This window comes from Chenopodium album, chromosome 14 (assembly GCF_948465745.1).
Source record: "Chenopodium album chromosome 14, dcCheAlbu1.1, whole genome shotgun sequence".
NCBI lineage: Eukaryota > Viridiplantae > Streptophyta > Magnoliopsida > Caryophyllales > Amaranthaceae > Chenopodium > Chenopodium album.
The window spans coordinates 12,655,789-12,677,157 of record NC_137847.1 but is presented as its reverse complement, the minus strand read 5'-3'; the positions used below and the strand labels follow the sequence as shown (position 1 = coordinate 12,677,157).

Below are 21,369 nucleotides of genomic sequence, written 5' to 3'. Positions count from 1 at the left end.
AAGAATGGGCGCGACTCTATTATCACAAAGTTAGTCTAGGATCCCATCTAACTTTCATTATAAAATAAAAATGTAAATACCAAAAGAGAAGAGGACATCTTGATCAAACAAGCCTCGAAAAGCCACGGTCTACCACTGTGTACCCCAACCCATAATTGTCAATACTCTAGAAGTGCACACTTTCCAGAGTTTTATTGCTCATCCTTGTTTCACTTTACGTGATTACAATTTTAATTAATAGCCGACTCATTCAAGTAGACCATACATAACAATCATACATCAATTCACTTTTAATCTTATTTAGGATAATGGTGATCATATCACAAATGGACCTTTAATTCCTTTAAACTTCCAAATTATCCAAAATTATTGAACATAGTCAACCCACCTAGCCATTTCGGCTTAATCCATTTTTACTCAATATACTAAAAAGTCATGCTTGAGTAATAAATAAAATAATAATAACCTTGTGGAATAATTAATAAATTCATTCCACTTAAATCATTTAATTCCAATCCTTTAATAATCAAAATATGGTTAACAAACCAATCTAATAAAAACATGCTTGTATCAACATTCCATACAAACAATTAATCTAATATAATTCAACATGCTTGCATCCATAATTCCATACAAACATAATCAATTCACCAAAACATGTCTCATAAACATAAGCACATGAATTAATTAAATGTATAACCAAACAATTTCCATCCAAGTATTCTCTAAACATGAAACTAAGTTCTTTCCTTTTGGTACCTAAACATGATACTACTTACAACGAAGTAGACATGTACGTACCTCGTATAAACAATCCTTTGTGCCACTTTTAATCATTCAAAAGTCTCCTAGGGAATAATCACTTCCTAGAAAACAACCAATAATCACAAATTAATACCCAAACTAATTTCCAGCAATATAACTTTAGTGAAAACTCCTTAAAACATGTTTTTATGCTTAATTAATCATTAGAAATTGAATGGGAACAAAAGCCCCAAATTAATTGATTATTAGAACCCTAAAATCCCAATTTAAATAAATTAAAACCTTAGGTTTATAATTTATAAAATCTGAAAATTATAACAACAATTATAATATGAAATTATTAATTTAAAACATCAAAAACATGAATTTGATACTAAAAATATAAACTTTATACCATAAAATCATAACCCAAAACTAATTTTATGAACATTAAGCAAAATAAGAAAACGAAGGAGGAATAAGGGGAGGGAGAACAGCAGCCACGTGGCTGCTGGTGGTGCGCCGGCGATCAGGGTCGGCGGCGACCGACGACTGGCGGTGGTGGCTGGCGCAGCAGTCGGGTGGCAACAATGGTGGTGAGTCAAAACTCACGTAAAGAGGAGGAAAAAGAAAGAAAGAAAAGAAAAGAAAAGAAAAATAAAGGAAAAAGAAAAAATAAAGGAAAAATAAAGAAATAAAATAAAGAGAAGAGAATTTACTAACCTTTTTGTGTGGGGAAAATTTTGGGGGTGTATGGGGTATTTATAGGAGAGGGAGTTGTAGGGTAAGTAGGAATATTGGGCTTCATAAAATTAATGGGCCAATTAGGTAAATGAAATGGACTAGGCTTTATTCCTATGGCATACATTGCAGAATAAAGGCTCATAAAATAATTTGTATTAAAATAAATTTCGACCCAAATTAATAATTTGAAACTTTTGAAATTAAATTCCGAAAAAATACAAATATATATTATAAATAAAATAAAATTTCATTTATAAAATATTTAAAAGTACGGGGGATTACAACCTCGAGGCTGCCTAGAAGCTCCTACAAGTCAGAATCTATAGTTAAGAGCAGTACAACGAGGGTTATGACAATGGCTTTAATGTGGCTAGAAGGTTGGCTCTCCATGCTGATCTGAACATTGATTGGGACCAGGTTGAAGTTTGGGCTTTGGATGATTCTGATCCTCACATGATATATCCCAGTCAGGCTGAGATTAATTTTCTTGCTCGCGAAGCTGAGGCTGAAGCGAAGGAAAAGGAAGTTGAGGAGAAAAGGGCGGCTGAGGAGAAGGTAAGGGAGGCCGAGAAGAAGGAGTCCAAAAGGACCCATGCAGAGCCTGCTTCTTTGTCAGATGGTGCCGAAGCTTCCTAGAGCCCCAGGGCTGCTGCTAAGACTGATCCTCCTGCTGAAGCATAGGAATTCGGGCAGCTGTCTACAAAGTCTTGCAGATCGATTTGTGCTTAATTCGAATTTGTCGCATCTGTATTTTTTGCCTTGATTATTTTTTGCTTCAGCTTGCCTTGATGTACAAAATCTAACTTATTTTTGTTTTTAAGTAGTTATACGTAGTTCGGCAGCTGTAATTTTCCACTTATAGGCGGCTGCCGATTTATTGTTTTCTGTGTTTGAACTTGAAAATTTGAATTTGATGTAGCTCGGTGGTCCGAGCATACTCTCTTATTATGGAATGCATTTGTTTTCTTCTTCCATTACCTTGTTCCTTTTTTCTTAGCTGTTCTTGCATTCCTTCGAATTTTTTAGAAAATTTTGCAAGAATTTTTCTAAGTACAGAACTTCGGCTTGAGAATTTTCTAAAAGTAAGCCGAGTGCTCCTTGCCCCCCCAGAAATCTGAAGTTATTGTCTTTTGATTTCTAAGGTGCTTACTCTTGGATTTCTAATGTATTCGAAGTTTTTGCCTTAGCAGAATTTCTGTAAAAAATTTCTGTAGTTTCTGTTATTTTCCTTTTTTCTTTTCTCACTGTTTTCTTTTTATCTTAGGGAATTGGTATTCAGGACACAAGGCCACTATTTGGCAATATCTTAAACAATAACCCTCCGAGGTACAAGGCCAACTTAAGGCAATACCTCGGATTCGCCCACGACCTCTTTGCCCCCAAGAACTGACTATTCCGAAGTATAGTGCCTCCGGGGGGCGATACTTCGACGGTGAGACCATTGTTCCCTTTTAGGCAGGTTCGACGGCAATCCGAAAACACAATGCCGCTGGTGGGCGATGTTTCGGACAGTGTCGAGGGGAAACCTTAATTGAAAAATGAGGAAGGCGGAAAAATAAAAACTTGCAAAATTTTTGTAGAAATGGTGGCTCTAGGGCCTTTCATTAATCATTAAAGATGTACTTACATAGATTGTTCAGCCCCGAAGGGTTTACACATGATATTTCTTAAGTACATCAGCGTTCTAGTGATTTTTTAGCTCGGTTCCATCCAACTGCCGAAGTCAGTATGTTCAAGGCTGAAGTTCACCATGAATTTCATAAGGTCTTATTCCAGGGGTGGATCCAAGGGTTCTGCTGGCACAAGCTGGGTCCTGTTGATGACCTGCACAAGGTAACACACGTGAACTGCCCTCGGGGTGGCTCGAGGAACCCCCCCTCTGACGCTTAAGTTTGAATGTGTTTAGAGAGAGAAAGTGTACTTAGAGAGATGTAGATAGTGTAATAACTTATGTGTTTAACATCCTTTCCGTTGTACTTTATCCTCTATTTATAGGTGTACGATCTCCTTTGGGAGTATCTTTCTTGGTCAGCCTGCGGGCTGACCTGTAACACCCTAGAAAATCCTTTCTTTTTAAAATAATTGTTTTACCCTGTTTAAAACTCCAAATAGGAAAATCTAAGACATTACCGCCACCGTGAAAACGGCGAAGACAACTATCAAAGACACACAGCGGAAGACTCTCCTTTAAAATATTTAAAACGACTCAACTTAAAAAGTCAACCAACGAAAGTAAAGTCAAACCAAAGTAAAACAAAGTCAAACTTACAACTTGGAACCATTGTAGGCCCTTAACAAAACCAAACCAAATTCAAAACCGTTGTGTTAGTCTCACAAACAATAATATCATAAAATAATTAAAGCAATAAACATATCATAAACTTATGGAAACTAGCATGATTCGCTCTTCACTCATGAATATGCTTCATCACCTGAAAAGCTTCTCTCTACTTGTTCCCACTACTCTCCATTAAAAATGGGTCATCATAGGGCCAAGGTAAAGACAAGGCCAACAAACACACAATCAGCAAAGCTGAGTACATAAGCGTAACTAAACACACTAACATGCTTTTACCTATCAACACACAACTTACCTTGTTGTACCTGTTTTCAAGCACATAACATACAACAAAACTTCTCAACTATGTAACTAAATAAATTATTTAGTTTTGATTACGCATTGAACGGGTTTCCCCTCTAACCTGCCCCAATAAAGGGGTACTAACACGGGAGCTAACCGTGCCAGTATAAAAGAACCACTCGTAAGTGGCGGAATTCCTGCGCATAATAATAAAAGGAAAATATAGCATCCTGTACCCCCACTAGAAGTTATGGTTAAATATAAAACCCCATAACTCCCCCCATATGTTCATACTCAAGGTATATACGTTACAAGAGTTTTGGTGCGTAATCTCTTTCACTTTATGTTATTTACATATTATTAAACTTGGTGATGACTCTCAAACCATAATCATACATTCATAATAATTATTCAAACAATTAAACACTCCAATTTAATTCTTGAATAATTAGTGACCACATAATATTTAATGTTGAACCCTTTTTAAAATCTATCTCGGTGTCAAAGATACCTTAAACGCTTAATGCGCCAAAAATCCTATCCCTCAGTGTTAAAAACACCTTAAGTGCACTAAGGCACCAACATATAATTTATTCCTCGTGTACATAGACACTTACATAGCTCCTTCCTCATGCTTATAGCATCAATAAAAATTATATGAACCCTAATAAAATTCCCTTTTAATATTCCAAACCAAATTAAACATTTAGTTTAATTAAACATGCTTTCTATCATGCCATAAATAAAAGTGTGGTTCATATTCAACATGCCAAATAATTATTTCCAAATCAATAATCCATTACAAATAAATCATGCTTTATAATTCAATCACCAATAACAACCAAATCACAATTTCCAATCATAATCTAGCATGATATTACTTAGAATTAATTAATCACATCTAGCATGCTACTACATCATCAAAAATATGCTAAGTACGCGAACATACCTTGAATACGATCTTAATATCGCCACGACTAATAGAAATCACTCACTTCAAAGTCTCCTACAAATTAAAATAATAATAGAGCATTAAAATCCACTCTACACAAATTTCCAACAATATATACACTTATTAAACCACTCATAATTGAATTAAAACAAGCTGAAATTTTATTTAAAACCTTACTTTAATCCCAATTAATGGGTAATTAAAATTCTTTAATGAAATTTGATTTTTCGTATACTACCAAAACTTCCAGCAATATATATTAATAAAAACTTGCTGTAATTATGCTTTAATACATCTAAATTAAAGGTTTAAACCACCCTAAATCATAATCCTTCAATAATCAATTATTTATGAATCTAAGGTTTCAAAATTGGGGCTTATTAATTAGAAATAAAATCTGAAAATTAATTTGCACCATACTTAATATTAATCATCATGAAATCAACACAAAACCCTTAATTTATAATTAGATCTAGGATTTAAAAAAAAATAAAAAAAAAGATTAAATTTTTTTTTTGTTCAGTAGTCCGCAAGACAGCATACACCACGGCACGGCTGGGCTGCTGCTACGCCATACCGGTGCCACTACGACTGCTGGAGTTTGTGCCGGTGGTTGTGGTGGCGGTCGGTGGTGTGTGGTGGAGGAGCCGTCCGTGCAAAAATAAAAGGGGAAGGGGAAAAAGAAAGAAAAAGAAAAGAAAATAAAGGAGAAGGGAGAGAAAGTTTACCTTGGGTTTTCTCCACTCTGGGATAAGTTTAATTTGCCCAAGTGTTGAATATTTATATCCCTTTCTCAAGAAACCCTTGTTACTTAAACTTCCCTTTTTCTAATCTTTCCTAATCCCTTTCCTAATAAACTTTACTAAAATAAAACTTTCCTAAATTGAATTCCAACTTAATAAAATAATTAATTAAATAAAACTTTCCTTTTATAAAATATTTCCAAACTTGTTTAAAATAAATAATTAAAATATCATAAATAATTCATTTCAAATTATTTATATACCCCACAAAATACTTATTTTAAATAAAATATGTATAAAAATACAGGGTATTACAAGACTCTATTGGGCTGATGAACCCTTCTGATTGTTCTTCCAGCAGTGAGTGCGCACCCCGGGGGCTAGTCTGGGAGACTGGTGATAGCTTAGCAGAGCTATCCTATACAACTAGCCCCTCAAGAGGTGGTACGAGGTCACTCATGCCGGTGCGCGGTGCAGCCTTTCTTAATGAGTCCAGCTGGAAGAAATAGCTCAGCAGGAGCTATCCCCTACAAATAGCCCCTCAAGAGGTGGTATGAGGTCACTCATGCCTGCTATTCTGAGCGTATAGCCTTATCGGCAGTTGCTCAACGTGTCGTCTGGCTAAATTTCCTCGTGCACCTCTAGCCCCTCAAGTCTCTGGATTAACTACGCGATTCTGAGACTTGAGAGGTCACGTTGTAAGTTGGTGGAGACGCGTTGAGCTATTTCTTGTTGATAGTGGCTTTCTTCTGCCTGTAACGTGCATGCCTTTCGTGTATCAAAGGACATTTAATTTATTCGTGTTGATGCTAGAGGAATAATCGATCTTCTAGAAGGGACTTTAATTGTTCCTTCTGGGATTTGAGACATAACGAGGCTACGAGGAGGAATTTCGATTACTCCCGCTGCAGTCTGAGAAATGACGAGCTTGCAGGGAGGAATTTCGATTACTGCCGCTGAAGCCTGAGAAATGGCGAGCTTGCAAGGAGGAATTTCGATTACTCCCGCTGAAGTTTGAGAAATGACAAGCTTGCAGGGAGTATTTCGATTACTCTCGTTGAATTTTTTTTAATTTTGGGGGGGAACATTGTTTTGCATGAGCGGGACACGTGTCAGTCATCTAAGGGTCAGTTTATTTTTACCGAAGTGACATGGCGGTTTGGCTTTATTGCCTACTCAACCGCCTATTTACTTCCCCATTAAATTCACTGTCCCCATTATTTTCTTTTTACCTTCTTCATATTTTCATCTTCCTCTTTCCTTTTTCAAATTTTTCGCCTTTCATCTTCTTTACAGACGCGCGTCGTTCCTCCATTGTTGTTGTAAGTTCTCGTTTCTCTTGTCCTTCCACTTTTTTGTTTTGTTTGTTTATTTGATCTTACTCTTCATTTACGCTGAGATTTCTTGCTTTTTTTTATTGCAGTTTGAAACCTTGTTCTTCGCTTAGCTTCTTGGTGTCACCATGGTTGTTGTGCTTCGTTGCTTTTGCAATTTTTTGTCGTGAAGGTACTTTCTTTTTGCCTTTTCTTGTATTTATGTGCCAATTTTATTTCTTTTTGCGCTTTTTCTTCTCAAGATTGCATCTTTTTGATCAATTTTGATTATCTTTGTCCAATTCTTCCCCTTCTGTTGTCATACTTGTACTCGCAATTCCTTTCTCCCAATTCTTGCGTTGCTTTTTCTACGCTTGCTCTTTTGGGATTTGACTGATCCTTGATTTTTGGCACCCCATCTTGTTCATCTTCTTTGGGGGGCTTTTTTGTCTTTGTAGAATTTAGAATGTCCGACGCTACTGACAGTTAAAATATGAGTGAGCCTTCTGTGGCCACTAAGTCAGGCTCTCCTTCTGAGTCATCTCACTCAGGTGAGCTCTCTGCGCACACTTCCTTTGCTTCTCCTTCTTCTCCCCCCTTTCTTTGCAAATGGTTATGCCTTTCGATCGCGCTCCTGCTGAGAGCAGGGCGAGTACTGCTGCAACTCCTCCTGTTGTACCTGGATCGGGTAGTAGTCGTCCTGCTGAGGGCAGTGCTTTTCGTCCTTTTCGGTCCAGGCCTCGTCCTGATTTCTTTAACCCTTATTGTGAGCGGGTGCTTATTCAGGATGGGATTCCTTTATCCCATCTTACCCGTTTAAGGATGCGTGCGATGCGCCATAAACTATTAGCTGACCAAGTCAAGGCTAATCCTCCTGATGTTTCTTTGTTAGCCCCATTCCCCATGTTTAGCCTGTGAATCGATTTGATCATTATGTAGTGCAGGGTGGCAGCGGTGCAACTTCTTCACCATCTCCTTCTCCTGTTGCGAATATGAGTGGGGTGGTTGAATCTCCTGGTGAGCGTGCTTTTAACGACTTTCAGCCTATTTACGTGGAGGAGCTTGTTGAAGAAGGTAAATCTGACTTCTTTCTGGACTCCAATTGGCGTAAAGACGCAAGGAAGTTAGATCTTATTGTTGTGGGATAGAAGTCCTATGGGTTTGGTCAGGGCTACAAGCTAGTTTTGCAAACTAAGGGCTACAAGCTATCGACTCCTCCTGCTGGTCATATTGCTGTCTTTGCTTCTCAGCTAGACTTGGGCTTGAGATTCCCTCTTGATCCTACATTAGACAAGGTCTTTCGTGCCTTTAATCTTTATATTGCTTTGCTACACCCTACTTCTCTGCACACTTTGATATGTCTACTGTGGTTTCTGCGATTTCAGAGGTATCTAGAATCGCTGCATCTGTTCAAGTCTCTGATGAGCCTGAAAAGGTCATCTTCTGGTTTTGAGTCTGGGTGGTATTACATGGCTCCCAAAGAGGGCAGAGTCCTGTCTTATCCTAAGCTTGGTCGCTTTAGGGACTAGACTGGCAAGTTCTTCTAGGTTGCAGTGCCTTCCTCTTTTGTCGTGCCACGCAATTTTCAAGAGATTCGTATTAATATGATTGGGGTTACTATTTCTCCCACTGAATCTGCTCGCAAAACAGATGCTTTTGATATGCTGCAAGGAGCAGGCACAGGTGATGCGAACTTTCCCAAGTTCTGGCTGCCCAACTCCTTGTACATCGTGGGCAATGCGCAGCTTTCTGCTATGCGCTTGTGTTCCACCCATGAGCCTGGTAAGCCTAGTTTTCTTTTTTTTTTTTATTATTTTTTAAGTATTTTTCTTCCTTTGTTTTTGTTGTGCTGCGCTCTTATGCCTTTTCCTTTTTCTCCTTTGCTGCCTGATTTTTAGGTTATGACAAACTGGATAGGTGCATTCTTGGGCTAAAAGACAACTACAAGGACCCTTTTACTGCTACTCCTGACAATCCTCCATAGCTTTTTGAGACTTTGGAGGTCTATGTTGTCTCTTTGAAGGGTGGGGTTCGCTTGGCTCCAGCTGAGATGAAAGTTGTTTTGGGCACTATGACTGCTGCTGATTGTGCAGGGTTTAGTCGTGCTAAAGCTGAGCCTTCATCTTCTACTGTTGGGGGTCGACGAGAAACTCGCCCTTCGCCCAAGAAAGTTACCTCAGGGTCTGAGGCGTTAGTGACGCAAGGTGCTTCTCCTAAGAAGCGTTCTGCTGCGGCTTTCGGCCAGGTGGCACCTCAGACCACTGTGGTAAATGAACCACTGAATCAAGCTTTTGATGATTCCAAGAATGATAATGTTGATAACTTTGCTGAGAGCGTTTTTTTGAGTTTCCCTTTGAGGAGGTTGAGGTTAACGCTGCGGTGGGTGAGAAACCCACAACTTCTGCTGAGCATATTCTGCTCTAATCTCCCAGCATTGGTACTACCGTTGCTAAGGACGCTACTAGTCCTTCTACTGAGGCTCTTGCCTTCCAATTACCTAATGAGGCTATTATAGAGCTTCCCAAAATTCCACCTCGCCCTTTTGTGCTGCGAGGCCGTCTGCGAAGTGCTAGCAGGGGAGGGCACTCTCAACCTGGAGGTTCGCACAAACAGGACCATCCAGTTATTAATCTGGAGGATGATCTTGTGGTCTCTCCATCAAATGACGCCAATCAGCCCGCTGCTAAAAGGGCCCATACTTCTTCTGCTCTCAACCCTTTTGCTTCTCACTCTACTAACACTGGGCTTCTTGGTGAGAATGATGCTAAGGAGATTGGCACTCAGAACTCTAGTGAACTTAATCGTTGTGTTCACCAGTTCTTGGGTGATACGTTTGAGAATCCTCTTTCTAAGATCGCAACTTTTGCTGGAGGCACTTTCCGTCCTACTGGACCTATAGAGTTTGGGGAAGTTCCCATTTACATTTCTGTTCGCCCTTTGCTTTGTCCTGCTGGGGCTGAGAACGCTCTATTCTGCCCATTGATGAATGTTCGGGCTGACGAGTCCTTGTTTGTGGATAACTCGTAGAATGGTGGCATCCTGGGTTATCGCCTTACTCAGGGCATCCAACTTCCCGCTGACTCTACTAGCAGCTCAGTTAGTCTCCCTGCTGCCATTTCATGTCATGATTTGCAGAAGGTTAGCTTTTATATTTCTAGCTTTTTTCTTTTTACTCTAGCTTCCTTCTTCTGTTTATTATCTTACTTTTTCCTTAGTCTGTTTTTATTGCTTTGTTTATCTGTCTCAGCTTGCTTGTTTTGCTTTACTTGTTTGCCTTATCTTGCCTTGCTTTGCTTTTACCTTAGCTTATTTTTGCCCTTTTGTTTATTTGTAGCTTACCAAGTCTGTTGGCGACTTGGCTAATGCCTTGCTTACAGTGGAGAAGGAGTATCAAAATCAGAACTCTACCCTTGCTCAGAAGGATAAAGAAGTTCAACTGGCTCGTTCTGAGAGGGATGCGATGGCTGGTGAGGTGGTTCTCTTGAGAGAAAGGGCGGATGCCCTGCAACTTCAGCTAGGAGAATTCCAGCTCACCAAGACCAAACTGGCTGACTGTGAGGGACAGTTAGGAACTTCTCAAGCCAGGGTGCAAGCATTGGAAGCTGAGATGGCTGATTTGCGAGCTAAAAGGAAGAATGAGCTTGAAGCTGTTAAGAAAGAGGCACTTAGATCTTTTGTGCTCTCTCCTGCTTTTGCCAAATTGCTCGCTGATCGCCATAATGGGGGCTGTGAGGCCGCAGCTCGCTGTGTGAGTGGCCTTTATGGTGGGAGTGAGGAGCAGCAAGCTCGTTTCAATGCCTTTTGGGCTAAGGTTGAAGCTGCTGGGGAAGCTGGCTTTTAAGATCTGCCTGCTGACCACCCTCGTGTTGTTAATTGCAAAGTCCCCAACCATGCTGTGCTGAATCTGAAGGTAACTTTATGCGCTGATACTGCTGCTGCCATTGGAGTGGAGCTCTGGCCAACGAGCAATAAAGGTTTTGGCGGCTGTCTCCCCCTTTCTCCGGCGGTTCATCGGAGTTTCCCTCACCTAGCTCTATAGTTACTTGGTAGTTTTTGTTATTATTTTTGGGGTGTATAGCCTCCAAAGATTGTATTTTCTTTGTACTTTCTCATAACACTTTATTTTTCGTCTGCTGGGTTTAGCTAGCTCAACTTGAATTTTGTGTTTTTCTAACTATTTTGCTGAATGTTTCCTCATCTTGGTGGATGGGGGTTCAACTTTGTGATTGTTGTAACTTTCTGCTGAATGTTTACTCTGTCCTAGTGGGCAGAGGTTCAGCTTATTAGTATATGCATTTGATAACTCCTTTGTTATTTCCTTTATTGCTTATCTTGTTTGCAGTATGCTTGCTTAAGCCTGCTGTTGAGTTAGGGTATAGTGGTACCTAAACCTTAACTCATCAGCCCCTTTGCTGTGCTAGGTGAAGCCTCGTAGGTTGGGCTTTCTTGTTGTGCTTGTTTTACTGCTCTCTAACTTTGCTCCCTGACCTGGCTGTATAGGGCTTCATTATCTCTTTACCCTTTATTGCACTTGGTGGGAACTTGTCAAATTTTATGTCATTCGTCTTTTTATGATGAAGGCTTGTGCGTTATGTCATTTACTTAGTTTTTGTAGAGACTTATTTGCATGTCATTCAGCTTATTTGGCTGTGACTTATTTGTATGTCATTCAGCTTGTTTGGCTGGGACTTATTCGTATGTCATTCAGCTTGTTTTGGTGCGACTTATTCGTATTTCATTCAGCTTGTTTGGCTGCGACTTATTCGTATGTCATTCAGCTTGTTTGGCTGCGATTATTCGTAGGTCATTCAGCTTGTTTAGCTGCGACTTATTACTTATGTTCCTTACTTATCTTTTATAAGGGCTTATTACTGATCTATCTCCTTTCTCCCCACAAAAGAGGTGAGCTAGGTGGGACCAAGAAAACCTTGGTGATGCCCGTTCACCTTGCTCCTTTGCCTTTCGTTCCCCTTTCCCTGCTCAAGTTGAACGTGATAGGCCTCCTCCTTAGGCGTCCCCGAGGTGGTGCCCTGTTTTACTTTAAGCAGGTTGGTTAAACTTAGGGAAGCGTGATCTTCACTTGCTTAATGATGTCTTGCTGCATCTTATTTTGATGCTTTCTGCTTTGACTTTAATGTTTATATGGTATTTTCTGCATGTTAGTGCGCAATGTTAAAGCATAACTTAACGAATAAACATGTTTAGGCAAGCTCACATAGTATACTCCTCACGTAGAGGCTCGTGTTTCATTGAATTCAAATGGCTTAAATTGCCTTGATTAACATAGCATAATTTTAAACAAAGTTCTTGCATAATTTAAATAAAGTTTTTCAGTTTCTACTTAGCCACATGCCTTTTAAACGAAATATTTCTTTAACACATCTACGTTGAAACTATTCCTTAAGACATGACCTTCTTGATCTGCAAGGAGGAAAGCACCTGGCCCTACTTGCTCATGGATGATGAAAGGACCTTCCCAATTGGCTAACAGCTTTCCATGCCGATTTCCTCTTCCGAATGCTGTAGTCCTTCTGAGAACCAAGTCTCCAGGTAGTATTTCCCTGTGCTTGACTCTTTTGTTGAAGGCCTTTGAGATTCTGCTTTTTTGGGCTGCTAGCTTGAGAGCTGCTTTTAGCCGCATTTTCGGGAGAAAATCCAGCTCTTCCAGCAGGCGCTTCTCATTCCCTTGCTGCTCATATTGCTGGATTCTCAGGCTAGGGATTCGGACCTCCACTGGAACTACTACATCTGCCCCATAAGCCAGGGTGAATGGACTTTTTCCAGTGGACTCCTTCTCTGCTGTCCTATTTGCCCATAATACCTCTGGGACTAGGTCAGCCCAGAGGCCTTTTATGCTCTTCTAGCTTTCTTTGTAAGGCTGTTAAGATCAGCTTGTTTGCTGCTTCTGCTTGGCTGTTGCTCTGCGGGTGGCAGACTGAGGCGCTTGCATACTTGATCTTATCTCTTCCAAGTAATCCTTGATGGTGTTACAGTCGAACTGACATCCATGGTCAAAGACTATGCATTGTGGCACTCCGAATCTTGTAATGATGTTCTTCCATATGAATGTTCTTACTTGGGAGGCTTTTATGTACTTGGTGGGCTCAGCTTCAATCCACTTGGTGAAGTAGTCCACTGCTACTATGAGATACTTCCTGCCCACTCACCCAATGGTGAAAGGTCCCAATATGTCCATTTCCCACTGAGCGAATGGGATCAGGCTGAGAATTAGGGTCAGATTGTTTGCTGGCTGATTTATAACTGGAGCATACTTTTGACATTTTTCACATTTCCTGACGTATTGACGTATGCTAAGGCATCCTGTGTCAAGGTTGGCTAGTACGCTCCTCTTCTTAGCACTTCAAGCCCCAAGGCATTTCTGCCAATATGGTTGGCACAGATTCCTGAGTGTGCTTTTTCCATAATTTTTTCCTGCTCCCACTCTAGAATACACCTCAGCAATGGCTTGAAGAAGCCCTTTTTGTTGAGCTCCCCGTTCATCACCACGTACTAATTAGCATCCTTTTTGACTTTTTTGGCTTGTGCCTCGTCATCCGGCAGCGAGCCATGTACCTTATAGGTCAGTATGTCTGAGAACCATGCTCGCTACTGCCTGGTGCAATTCACCCGCTTGCTTTCTGCAATGCTGCTTTCTTCCAGGACTTCCACCATGACTGTCCTTGTGAGGCTTTGAAGAGTGGAACTGGCTAACTTTGATAATGCGTCAGCTTGGGAATTCTCCGCTCTGAGGACCAAATCTATCTGAAAATGTATTAGCTGGGCCACTAGCTCTTTCACTTTGGTTGTGTACTTTAGCATTGTAGGCTCTCTAGCCTCATACTCCCCCTTCAGCTGGCTGGCTACCAGTTAGGAGTTAGTCTGCAAGTGCAATTTTTTGGCACCTGCTGCAATACTCATTCTCAGGCCTGCTAGAGTTGCCTTATACTCTGCCTTGTTGTTTGATGCCTTGAACTTGAACTTAATGGCATACTCGAATACATTGCCTTCTTGCAATGTTACTATTATTCCTATTTCGCTTCCCGTTTAAGTTGAAGATCCGTCCACTGTCACCTTCCAAACTCCAACCTCATCCTCTTCCTCTTCCTAAGAGGCCTCCACTATGAAGTCTGCTAGGGCTTGAGCTTTGATGGCTGCCCTTGGCTTAACCTCGAATTCATACTCAGAGAGTTCTATTACCCACTTTAAGAGTCTGCCTGAAGCGTCCATTTTCTACAGGGCTTTTTCCAGTAGGTGATTTGTAAGGATTTCTAAATAGGATTTTAGCTTTCTTGCTGCTGTTACCACTGCGAAGGCTAACTTCTCTACCAGTGGGTATCTCTGCTTAGCCTCTTCCAGCACATGGCTTACAAAATACACTGGTTTCTGCTGTTTCTGCCTTTCGACTAGGAGGACTGACCCAATTGTCTATATTGAGGCGGAGATGTACTGTTGGAGTTTTTCACTCTACTCCGAGTTGATCATGGTTGGGAGCTTGGTCAGATGCTCCTTAATCCCCTCAAAAGCTTCTTTTTCTGCTTCAACCCCACTTTAAATTCTCTATTTACCTTCAGCAACTGATAGAATGGTAAGGCTTTGTCAGCTGACTTGCTGATGAATCGGGTCAGCGCTGCCATTCTTCCTGTCAACTACATAATATCTTTGGTGCACGTGAGCTCTGGGAGGCTTAGGACTGCCTCCACTTTTTCTAGGTTGGCATCGATTCCCCTCTGACTGACCAGGAAACCTAGGAACTTCCCAGAGCTCACCCCAAAAACCCATTTCTTTGGGTTGAGCTTGATATTGTACTTGTTCAGTGTGGCAAATGTTTACTCTAGGTCCATGATATGTCCTGCTTGCGTGACGCTGTTAACAATTGATTCGTCGACGTATACTTCAACATTTTGTCCCTTCTGGTCCATGAACACTCTATTCATTGTCTTCTGGAAGATAGCACCTGCGTTCTTTAGCCCGAAGGGCATAGCTATGTAATTGTACATTCTCCCTTCAGTCATGAACGCGGTCTTCTACCTGTCTGGCTTGTGCAGGCTAATATGATAATACCCTGAGAAGGCATCCATGAAACTCAACAGGGCGTGACACTGGTTAAGTTTACCAGCTGATCGATCCGTGGCAGCGGGTAGCAATCTTTTGGACATGCTTTGTTAAGATCTGTGACATCAATGCACATCCTCCATTGGCCATTACTTTCTTTACCATGTCCACGTTGGCTAACCATTCTAGATAATCACAAGGCTCGATGAACTCAACTTCTAGCAGCTTGTCCACCTCTTCCTAGATTGCCTGATTTTTCTCTGTGGAAAAACTTCGTTTCTTCTGCCTAACCGGCTTGATGTCTTCTTTCACATTCAGCCTGTGAACCATAAATGTCGAGTCAATTCCTAGCATCTCATCTGCTGAGAATGCAAAAATGTCTTTGTTCGCTCTCAGCAGCTCTATGAGGTGTACTCCCACTCCAGGGTCAATATCTTTCCCAATTTTTACAGTTCTTGAGTTATCACCCTCTGTGAGCTCGACGATTACATGTTCCTCGCTGGGTAACGGCCTGGCTACCTCTTCTTTTGCAGGCTCAAAATTCTCCATTGCTAACTTCTGTTTGTCTTTTTCCTTGTGGTACTCTTTTCGCTTCCTTTTTCTTGATTTCCTTTCAGCATGCTCATTGGACCTTGGCTTTGAGCCTGGCTGGTGCCTGGTCCTAGCTGGCTGTTTTAAGGCTGTGATATAACATTGTTTGGCTGTCTTTTGACTTCCCCTGAGCTTTGTAGATCGGCCATCATTGGCTGTGTAGGCCATGGCAAGGTGATAGGTGGAGACCACCCCGCCTATTTGGTGAATGAGTTGTCTTCCCGTGATCACATTGTAGGGTGATGGGGAATCTATCACTAAGAATTCAGCTCAAACATCACGCCTCCTTGACCCCTCTCCGACACGGACTAACAAACAGCTCGATTATGCCTTCTGGAATCAGTTCGGACCCATTGAACCTGGTGACTTCATAGCTCACCCTTTTCAGGTCTTTCTTATCTAGTTTCAGCTCTTTGAACGCACTGATGTATATGATGTTGGTTGAGCTGCCACCGATGAGTACTCTATCCACCTCTAAGTTTGCAATTCTCACTGTCATTACCAGAGGGTCGTCATGAGGGTAAATTATGCCTTTCTGGTCATACTCGTCAAATGTAGCTCGCGGTTGTGGGGAAAGTAGCGACCACCTGCGCCTTTTATTGTAATCTATCTGATGGATCATTTCTCGCAAGTCATCTCTTGCTCTATTCATGGTTCCACCATGTACTGGTCCACCATTGATTACATACACCCTGCCTTCTAGCTTGCTATCCCAATCTCTGCCCTCAGTTGGGCCTCTATGACCTTGTAGACACCCAAATGTGTCTCCCCAAAACCAAACCCAGTGATGAATACCTTTCGCGTCGAATCATAATCTAATGAGGTGAAAGTGTGGAAAGTCTAATGTTGTGGTTAGTTTTTATTAAAAAATCTTTCTTTCTGTTTTCAAAAACCTGCTCTATTTTTATGAAAACGACCAATCCAGTTTAGTTTGGTCCATGAAAAGGGTCCAATAATGGTGTAGTTGGATGGGGCTCGAGAAGAGCTTTCCAACGATATATTATAAGTCCGATTCCGATGAATAATGAGGAAGTTATGGCCAAAATACTAAACTGGGCCCGGTTTGGTTCTTATATGCGGCCCAATGATCTAGAGGAGGGCTTATTATGAATTATCATTCCTAATGCAATTAGGATTGATTATAGTCTTCTAGAATCTTCTAGAAGGTTCTTTTGAATCCTAATAGGGATTAGGATTGATAATTATGGTTTATGAGTTTTATTTGGAATGAAAGAAGTGTTTTATATGAAATTACGATTTTACTCTTCGTACGGATTTTACGATTTAATTTTATCGAAAAATAGATTTCGCGTTGAAAACGCGTGGAAAACCTTCTGCATCGCCAAACGACAGTTTCGTCGCCTGGCGACGAGCCCTGTCATTGGCGACAGAAGCGTGTTGTATTCCTCTTCGAACTCTGATTCTTTTCTATCGATTCCGGACTATTTTCTTTTAAATAGAGGTCATATCTCCTCCGTTTTCAATCATCAACAATCATCATCTCTCTCTTTCTCTCTCTAAAGCTAGAAGCTTTCCTTCTCTCTCTATTCTTTTTTCTATACCTTCTCTCTTACAAAATTCCTCATACATTAGTTCTAGATACACCCAGGCAAGTTTGAAGTTGCCTTCGCCCCAGACGTGAAAGGTTATAAATTCTGAGGGTTTGATCCCAAATCCCTATTTCAATTATTTAGTTTAATTGTTTAATTTATTATTTTCCTTGAAGTTACTAACGCGTATATTTTGTTATTAGAAAGAGGTACGAGGCATCGAAGTAAGTAATTTAATTGCTTTATTGATCTTTTGATATAGAAATCATGCTTAGATTGTTTTGTTGATTCCTAGTATCATGTTAGGATGTTTTACTGCTTCCTAGTATCATGTTTAGGGTAATTTCTAATATCAAGTATGATTAAAAGAATGCTTCCTATTTTCTTTCCTAATATCATGTATCATGTTAGGGCTAAAGCTTTGATTTTTGATGTTTAGTGACATGCTAGGGTTTGTTATTAATCTTGTTAGTATCATGCCTAGGATCTTGCTATTATTATGCTTTAACATGATTATTTATGTTATAATTGTTATAATTATTTGGATTATTATTGTGATTATTATTGTTGCTTGATGATTATTATTGTTGTTGCTTGATCACGCCTTTTATGCATGTTTAAAGGGAATTTGTACTTGTAATCACGCTTAATAAGATAATTAATAATCTTGTTTGGGTTAATATGATTATAATTCAAGTGATCGCCAATAATAGTTTTGCTTGTGCATTAAATTCAACCAACATAGATTAAACAAGTTTAGGGTTAACCTAATGATTACATGTTAGTCAGAAAGCGCACATGAACACGAGAAGAATAAAGTAGAGGCCTAAATTATAGGGCGAGTTCAATCTCTTTTAGATTAGATTCGTACCCTCATCCCCGAACACCAGTCATGGTTCCAGACCTATTGGAGTTAACGATCTCCTGGATCGTTAAGGGGTGTAACCTTCAACCTGTGAACGGTTTACAAGTTCCTAAAACTTGTTGGCGACTCTTTTGCTCTAGCTTCCTTCCCTTTGGACGCCACCATGCTTAAGTGTATGATCACAGTAGGGCTCAAGTTTGGGGTAATGCTTGAAATATTCCCTACAGACCTCCTCTGCGGTCATGAGCAAACCTGTCTTCTTTCCTTCTCCCGGAGGAGTCAGAATGTTGCTTGAACTGGTTCAAGTATCCTCTCCGGACTAAGTCTTCTATGTTGTACTTCAAGTGTGTACATTCATCGGTGGTATGTCCATGGTCTTTGTGGAAGTCACACCACTTGCTAGGATCACAATTTCTATTCATCATCCTGGGTGGTCTCTACTATTTATCATCAGCTTTGTTCACACTGAAGATATGGGACCTCGAATGGGTGAGCAGAGTGTATTGATCAAACCTTCCAGGCCTGCCTCCTCGTTTCTAGTCTGATCTTTTTACTCCCACTGCCCTGTCTGCATCCCTGCGACCTTACTCAGCTCTGCTGGGCTGGTCCACCCTGGTTGTATATTCTGCTTGGTTGGCTTCAGCCCGCTTAACTGGGTCACTTGGTGCTTTTCTGTTTGGCATTTCCCTATCAGTTTCATCTACTTTTATGAACTCGTGCGCTTTTCCCAGCGCTTCAGCCAGCTTTTTAAGGCTCTTTCGCCTCATGTACGCTCTGAATGGTGCGCCTGGTAATAGGCCGCTCTGCATTGCTAGCTGCACTACCTCCTGACTCATATTTGGGATGGTTGTTGCCTCCTTGTTGAATCTGGTTATGAACTCTCTTATGGGCTTAACTTTTCCTTGAACTAGTGACATCAGCTCGGTGGTCATTTTTGTACGATCCACCAGGGTGACAAAGTGCTCCATGAACATTCTCTTTAGCTGATTATAGGAATAAACGGATCCTTTCAGAATGGCTCCGTACCACATAGCTGCCAACCCCTCCAAGGTCGGTGGAAATGCCTTACACTAAACTGAGTCTGTCATAGTGTACAGTACCATGTGGTTCTCGAATGCTGAAACATGGTTCTTAGGTGTTGTGGTACCATTGTACTTACAGTTGGGCATCTTTACTTTCTCCATCGGCTCTTCCAGAATCTCCCTGCAAAATGGGGAATCATTTGGAATCACCTGGATTCGAGCTCGTTTCTCCCTTTCCAGAATTAGTCCTCGCTCAGAGGCTGGAGACCTGCTGCGAGCAACTCGAATCTCCGGGCTGCCTTATCTTGGGCTGCCTCTTCTACACTCCATTCTCGGTTCAAATTCCGAGCTTCCAGTTCCAACACCTTCTTCCTCAGCTGGACCACCTCCTTCTACTCCGGGGTGAGAGTTATAGGTGTCGCCTTCTTTACGGCTGGCTCCGTAGCTGTAGCTGCTGGTGGGGAGCTTGTCCCTTTACCAAAATTGGTAAGGTTTACTGTTATGGCTGCCAACTGCTCTTTACTGCACTTAGAGAGGTTCTGCAGGATGGCTGGCATATTGACGGGATGTGATTTCTGGGTTGTTGGTGTTGAAATGATGGGTTCATTGTTCGCGCCTGTCAATGGCATTCCGAACTTAAAAGAGGAACTAGACCTTACCGGATCTACTGGCTTCGCCGTCGCTTTGCCTACAGCAAACATCGATCCGGTTGGGTTAGATTTCTAAGAGATATTGGATTTGGGTTTTTTAGTTGATCCTTTTGGATCAAGAGTTACTAACGCTGTTTTGTGTGGTGTTTGGTTGGCTTTGATAGCCTTAGAGACTGGTGTTTGTATAGTTTCTTCTCCGGCCATGACGGTCTGTCAACTGGTCCCTTGCTCAGCTGGTGAACCTCAGGTTAGATGATCCTACCCCTCCTTCTAGTGCCAATTGTTCTAGGTGTGGATCCAAGGGTTCTACTGGCACAAGCTGGGTCTCGTTGATGACCTGCGCAAGGTAACACACGTGAACTGCCCTCGTGGGTGGCTTGAGGAACCCCCTCTGATGCTTAAGTTTGAATGTGTTTAGAGAGAGAAAGTGTACTTAGAGGATGTAAAGAGTGTAATAACTTATGTGTCTAACCTCCTTTCTATTGTACTTTATCCTCTATTTATAGGTGTACGATCTCCTTTAGGGAGTATCTTACTTGGTCAGCCTACATGCTAACTTTATTGGGCTGATGAGCCCTTCTGATTGTTCTTCCAACAGTGAGTGCGCACCTTGTGGTCTAGTTTGGGAGCCTGGTGATAGCTCAGCAGGAGCTATCCTATACAGGTCCTTCCCAAGTTGCTGAGAGTTTCCCATGAATGCGACTCTTTTGCACAGTTGCAGCATTCCGAAGGACGAGGTCCTTAATTTTGGGAAGTCTCGCATGAACTCTTCGGTTGTAAAACTTGTTGATTCTCTACTTGCAACCATTCTGTCTCAGGCCGAATACTCGTCTAAGAAATCGAGGAAATTTCTTCATGAGTTATTCATTATCGGCCGAGAAATGGTGCACTCGTAAGCTTTCAAAGCCAATTTCCACGGGGAGAACGGCTTCGGCTTCATAACCCAGCTCAAAAGGTAAATAGCCCGTAGCCTCTTTTTCGGTTGACCGAAGTGACCAGAGAGTTCCAGGGAGTTCCTCTATCCATTTGGACTTTTGATCTTCAACTCTCTTCTTGAGAGCATACATTGAGGATCTGTTTGTTTACAGCTTTGGCTTATCCATTACTTTGCGGATGACACACTGCTGAGTATGCCAGCTTGATGCCGAACTGATCACTATACTGTCAAAGTGGCAACTTATCAGATTGTCTTCCATGATCAAAGACAAAAACCTTCGAAATTTCGAAGCGAGTGATAATGTTCTGCCAGATGAACTATCTAATAGTTTTCTCTGTGATGTTCGAGGCTTCTTCGACCACGATCCTTTTGCTGAAATAGTCTATGTCGACTATCAGCCATCTTTTTTGGTACAAAGCATCAGGAAAGGGACCCAAAATATCCAGCCCCCATTGGGCAAATGGAAGCGGATTCAGGATCGGTTGGAGATCTCGGGTTGGCTAATGGATGACTGGTACTTCGTCGACACTTCTTTCTCGGCGCACCTCAACGTATACAGATCGGTTCAGCTCGGTCAGAGTTGAACTAGCAAGTTTGGAGAGTGCGTCGGCTTGTGGATTCTGAC

At 41.3% G+C, this 21,369-nt stretch overlaps 1 protein-coding gene across 1 annotated transcript; it reads right to left on the bottom strand.

Moving 5' to 3' along the window:
- Positions 1 to 18,719: 18,719 nt before the first annotated feature.
- Positions 18,720 to 19,166, bottom strand: LOC145577794 (uncharacterized). The gene has a single exon (XM_081635236.1). The coding sequence runs from the start codon at positions 19,164 to 19,166 to the stop codon at positions 18,720 to 18,722; it is 447 nt and encodes a 148-aa protein (XP_081491362.1).
- Between the last annotated feature and the right edge of the window lie 2,203 nt (positions 19,167 to 21,369).

Excerpts from the sequence above, each read along its gene's own strand:
- LOC145577794 (XM_081635236.1), bottom strand. The coding sequence starts at position 19,166 with ATGTGGTACGGAGCCATTCTGAAAGGATCCGTTTATTCCTATAATCAG.